We start from the raw sequence: 5,934 nt of genomic DNA, 5'->3' as shown, positions 1-5,934 counted from the left end.
CTAGCGGGTATGATTTGTTTTGTAGTACCTGTTCTGAACGCCTAGATTTTTAGTTTATTTATAATTTTTTTTCGAGTAATGTGTTTTTAATCTATTTTTACCAAAATGTTCAAAATAAACTCATAAAACACTAGACTCAAAAGGAGAACATCAGGTTGATTTGAATTAAAAATGCTGAAAAATGATACTAAAACATTTTACTGACTGGACCATATATTTTATATAATCTAAAAAAGAGAAATTACCACTAAGGTCAACTGAACATGAGAGTTTTATTTTGAGACGTGAGTGCGGTGACGTCCCTCTGCAGCTGTTGTGAATGTGCTTGTGTGAGAGAGCGCATGCGCATGCACGTTTGAACTTTCACATTCACTGCTCTGCCTGGTAAGAAAACAATTTGTTTTATGTCCGAAAACGGATCAAAAATGTTTAGTTTTTAAAACTAAGGGGAACCGACAATGATTGTTCAGTGGTGGTGGTTTTCTAGCAGTGAAAAGAGCTGTTTCTGTTAGTTTTTTACGTTTAAATGGAACACACTTTCAGAACCTAATGCGTGTGGACCTGTGTATTACTTATTAGCTTAAATGTTGTGATACAAAGATACAATTTTACGTGGCACTTCGCGTTGCTTTGTATGAAAGTTGTTGCCATGTAAGGCATGACCATTAGGAATGGTAATACATCTGGACCTGTATTAAAGTATAATATGTTATACTATACCAATGAGTAACTGAACAATTCTCGGAAAATAAAAGTTTCTCAAAAATGACAAAAAATACCCTAATTTGTCTTAAAATACTTAGCTCTGTCCGTTTTTGTGGTTAAAATTCATTGTTGTTGGGGTGTTGGACTCTATTCCATTCCACCCTATCACTTCAATGAAGATTATTTAAAATCAATACATACATTGTTTTTGCTCAATGTTTCCTGGGCCTAAAAAACCTTGGAATAAATGAAGTTGCAGCCAAAAAAACAAGTAATTGATGAGGCAACAAAAATGATCAACCACAAACGATTACTTCACAGTTAAGAGTTAAAGAGAGACATGTGCGGGTGTCATCATCCATGTAACTTTATGGAGACTTTAGTGACACATGGAGGAGGCTCCAGAAAGGTTTGGGGCTGTTTTTCAGCCCTTGGTTTAGCAAACAAAAATATTGTTTAAGAATATTGCACCCTTTTTTGTATAGATAATACAGGTTTTAAGCAAATTCTCACCCAAAAGTCACATATGCAGTATAACTACAGTAATTATAAATATCTTTATGTAACACATTATTGAAACTTACATGATAATAAATTATGTGGATTTCTAAAATTTAAAGCATACAAGTGAAAGACAACCTTCTTATAATATACTGTATAGTACTTACACTTAAACATATTTCTTGTCATTTAATCACAGCGGCCATGACTCTACAGTGGACGTTTGTTGCTTTCTTCCTCTATGGAGAGATAGCTGTCAACCTCATCCTCTGTATACCTTTCATATCAGCAAATAGGTAAAAGCTTTTTACATCTAAATCCTTATGTGGGGTTATAAATTATAAATCTGAGAACTGCAGTACACATATATCCCCAGTAGAGTGAACAAACATTATTTTAGTTCTGTGTGTTGTGACAGTAACACTAACCTTGGCCTTATGACCTACTTTCAGATGGCATTCGGTTTTCAACTGGAGAATATGGAAGTGTTTATCACCATACTGGAACAAATGCTCATTTACCATGATCATGGTTCTTGTTGTTCTTTTTTTTGGTAAGCAGCCTGAGTGAAGACCACACTGAGAAGATGGATTTATTTATACGGCATGTGTTGAACCTGAGTTAAAACAGCCAAGTCGTCTTTCCCCTTCTGCCTTCATCTTTAGATGCAGTCCGTGAAGTGCAGAAATACTCAGGGCCTGAACCCATGCAAGATGCCAAGGTGAACCCAAATGTGTATGACCATGTCCACATGAAGTTGTTCAGGGCCCAGAGGAATCTCTACATATCTGGATTCTCTCTGTTCCTTTGGCTGTGAGTATATACAGTAGTACTTCCACATTCATAAAACCACTTCACATTTTCTGTCTCAGTTAAATTCAGTTTTGTCTTGACCTTTTTCAATTCCCTGCCTCCACATGATCACAGTATCATGATTAGAGTTGTCACATTGCTGAACCAGGTTGCTGTTACACTGAAAAACAGTGCTGCCCTTGAGACACAGATAGACAGTGCGGTCAGAGCCGCCAAGAAGCACCAGGAAGACAACCTTAGGCTCAAACAAGTAATATATGCATATATATTTATATAGATTCATTACAGGTGTTTGCCTTTTAAAGTCATTTATTCTAAATCTCCTTTAATAATATTACATTTTTGTATATACTCTTTTTCACTCTTCCTCAGGCTTTTCTCGATGATGAAAAGTCCACTTCAGCTGAAAACGAGCAACTCAAAAAAGAGGTGGAGAAGCTGGCAGGTCAGCTGAAAGAAACACAGGAAGGTGAGTCATCACTGCCTCTTATCTCAAAGCTATTCAGCTCAAAGCAGTAGTTGGTAGTGAAGTGACTGTTTGTTCCTGTAGCTGTGCACAAGTCCCACACTGAGGTGGACGCCATGAGGAGGCAGGCAAAGGGTCTGGCGCAGGAATATGACCGACTGTTGCAGGAACACCATAAACTTCAGGTAGGGTCAAGTTTCCATATAAAACAAATAGGAATAACTAATAGATAAGAAAGGCTAGAAGAGTTTTTTATAAGTGTACTTACAACTCAAATAAATAACGAGTAAAAAAAGAACTTAGACGTTTGAAGACATTTTCAGAATCTTATTAGTATAGTATATGACAATGATTAATGGTGGGTTTGTCTTTTTTATGGTTAGAATTCAGAAAAAATATATACTTCTTTGGTACGTGTTTTGGCAATTTTATTTAGTCACCTTAGAATGAAGAATAAAACGAAAATTTAAACAAAACAATGCAAAAATGTTTCATATAAAAAAATGTCTGTGAAAGTTTTTTTTATTGAAGCTTCAAGGCGCTGGTCATACAGAGCGCAACGCTAACAGAAACTCTAAAACAGAGTGTATACGTGCAATTGTCAAGGTCTTACGCGACCCAGAGAACACAAACTCAGCAACATCTCCCATCATGGCCAAGCACATAAGGTCAGGCTGGTTGTGTCAGTGGAAAACAGGCGAGTCTCAGTACAAGTCAAATGGGTGATCGTAACAAAGAATATAATTTTGTCATCACATACAGTACATCAGCCATTGATCACATTAAAATACTTTACTAATACATTTTAAAAAAAGTCTTCAAAATTAAACGTTAATCAAAAATGAAAATAAATGCATTCATTTGCTTTAAAAAAAACCCACCTTTTATTGTTAAAATTCAGAATAATATTACATACTATACAAATCAATTTCTGCAATCATTTTGTTTGATTTATGCTCTGTCTTTGAGCTTTTAACATTATCTACTAAATGACCACCAAAGATAAAACCTCTACTTCTTTTTATCCACAGAATCTACAGAGCACTGAAGAAAAAAAGGACAAGTAATTGCATGGATTTCATACATTAGACTCACTCTTTGTAGTTTTTATCCAGTTTTGCATGTAGTGACACAGTTGGACTAAAGTACAGTGCTACTTTGATAGTTTATGGGATAAATACTAAGATTTAAATATTAAATGCACAACTTACAAATCTTTCTGTATATTTTTAAGTTAAACCGTGTCTTATTGTAGTAGTTTATCAGTCATCCTGTTACTATCCACTGAAAGATGAATAACTCACTTGTTTCTGTATTTCTACATTCAATTTTAATAATAATACTTATTATTACATTTGCTTCAGACCTTCTGTTATAGTTATGTAAAATGTGACACAGACAACAGTCTTTTGTAACTTAATGACAGTTTATTTTATTTAGGAAAAAGCATGAGGGGTAAAAACCAACAAAACAAATGAACGTGTGTTCCTCACTGACATATATTACAAAGTTTACAGATTTTCACTGGCACCATAAATAGAAATACATCAAAAACAATTTTTACAATCATCCATAATGACTCATAGTTACTGTACACATGGCCATTTACACTATGTATAAACTACATACACTCAGTAACAGTCAGTGTGGTAAGATTGGTTAAACAATGCTGAAAAATGTACATGCATCATCTTCGCGTTAAACTGAACAGCTCCAAAGTTTTTATGTTTCATCTCCATCTGCATCACTTCTGGTTTAATGTCTGTCATGGACTGGTCACCTGAACAACTTATGGTTTTTAGCATCTTCCTTCCCACAGTGTGCTCATATTTGTATTGAATTAATCAAATGTGCCACAGAAACAGACCTTAGGTCCCATTAATCTCTAATGAACTTTTGTAGGGCACAGCAGTGTATATTACAGTAAACTTGCCTCATATACGGTGGAGGTAAAGCACACATACACTAAGTCATCATCGACCTGAGCCGAAGAGTGAGTTCACAACTGTGCATTTTTCAGACAACGGATTTACATTTAGTTGTGAATGTGTTAGATCATAATAGACCTTCATTACCTCAGACTTTAGCACTATACTGGTTATTATGTAAACAGCCTTAAAGAATGCTGGTCTGACTGGTAACAGAACACAACTGGTCTTGTCGAAAGTTCAAGTCAAACTAAGTTTTGTGCTTCGAAGCCGCACAGATTGCAAAATATAAAATCCGAGCCGAGCAACAGAAGTTTGGTCTTTTTTAAGTTAACATTTGTGAAGCAGCATGTTTCTTGTACCTATTGCTATTTCTCACGTGCAACGTTGAGGACATCAGTGGTCCAACACACCCGCACTGTGTGTTTGCTTTGTGGTCTTTTGTACAGTTTCTTGTAAATAGGTTTGATACAACATACATACTAATGTTGTATCTTACAAGTGGCTTTCTCCATTAGGACTACAGTCCAAGCCCAACATCAATGAATCACAGTGTATGGTGCCATTCTCCTCTTTCTTCAGTGAAGACATATGTGCCTTGTCAGCGGTGAGAGAATTTTTTGCCTCCTTTGTGATGTGTCTTTTGAGTAGAGCAAAACCCAGGATACAAAAGACGAAGGAGACGGTCCTCAAACCCAGAACCAGGCCCAGATAAACTATCCTGCAAAAATTAATTCACATTGTGGTCAAAACTTTGATTATTATTATTTATATTATTATATAGGATTTTCATGTTGTTTTCTATATTTTATTTATTAAAATTTGAAATTAAAACTAGTAAAAAGGCAACCAAACACAACTATGGACAAATATATTTCATTTTAAAAAACAAAGCAATGACATGCACAAATTTGCATCAAAATACATTACATAGCTATGTCCTTTGTTAATGTTAAAATTCAGAAAAATATTCTATTTTGGTGCATCAACCATTGATCACAAAAAATACTAATAACTCAGTGAAAAAGACTTATCAAAAGGTTTCTCAAAAATGAATAATATGCACTTGTATAATATTATAATACATAGTTATATCATTTTAATGGTTAAAATTCAGATAAAATGCTTTTTGGTACACAGTCAATTGATAACAGTAATATACTATAATAATATAAACAAAACAAGTCTTCAAAAATAAGTTTAAAAAAATGATTTGCCTTAAACATATTTTTTAGGGTTAAAATAAAAAATAGATACTTTTTGGTATATCAACCATTGATCAAGAGAAACAACAAGATTAAAAAAAAGATTTAAAAAATAAAGGTTTCTCAAAAATAAATAGTAATAATTAGAGCATTTTGAGGATTTTTTTTAATTTGTCAGAATTTTTTGGCAAAATCTTTTTTTCGTGTAATTTTTGGGCAGATGTTGAAAAATGATGAAATTATGACTGTTTGTGTAAAATATTCACTTGGCTAAATGTTTTGCGACAAACTTGCATTTTAAGGCATGTTTTGGGTG

At 34.1% G+C, this 5,934-nt stretch overlaps 1 protein-coding gene across 1 annotated transcript; it reads left to right on the top strand.

Annotated features, from left to right (window-relative positions):
* Positions 1 to 276: 276 nt before the first annotated feature.
* Positions 277 to 4,054, top strand: LOC103380027 (B cell receptor associated protein 29). The gene is made up of 8 exons (XM_008311811.3): positions 277 to 384; positions 1,406 to 1,502; positions 1,659 to 1,759; positions 1,872 to 2,019; positions 2,134 to 2,269; positions 2,392 to 2,488; positions 2,570 to 2,670; positions 3,517 to 4,054. Exons 2-8 carry the CDS (start codon positions 1,411 to 1,413, stop codon positions 3,550 to 3,552), a joined length of 711 nt encoding a protein of 236 aa, XP_008310033.1. The 5' UTR covers positions 277 to 384; positions 1,406 to 1,410; the 3' UTR covers positions 3,553 to 4,054.
* Positions 4,055 to 5,934: the final 1,880 nt, after the last annotated feature.

Source organism: Cynoglossus semilaevis, chromosome 6, assembly GCF_000523025.1.
Source record: "Cynoglossus semilaevis isolate Cse_v1.0 chromosome 6, Cse_v1.0, whole genome shotgun sequence".
Lineage (NCBI taxonomy): Eukaryota > Metazoa > Chordata > Actinopteri > Pleuronectiformes > Cynoglossidae > Cynoglossus > Cynoglossus semilaevis.
Note: the sequence above shows the minus strand (reverse complement) of the source record. Positions and strands in the feature narration are given on the sequence as shown.

Excerpts from the sequence above, each read along its gene's own strand:
- LOC103380027 (XM_008311811.3), top strand. The coding sequence starts at position 1,411 with ATGACTCTACAGTGGACGTTTGTTGCTTTCTTCCTCTATGGAGAGATA. Across the intron at positions 1,503-1,658 it reads CCTTTCATATCAGCAAATAG|ATGGCATTCGGTTTTCAACT; the intron begins GTAAAAGCTTTT and ends ACCTACTTTCAG. Across the intron at positions 2,020-2,133 it reads TTCTCTCTGTTCCTTTGGCT|TATCATGATTAGAGTTGTCA; the intron begins GTGAGTATATAC and ends ACATGATCACAG.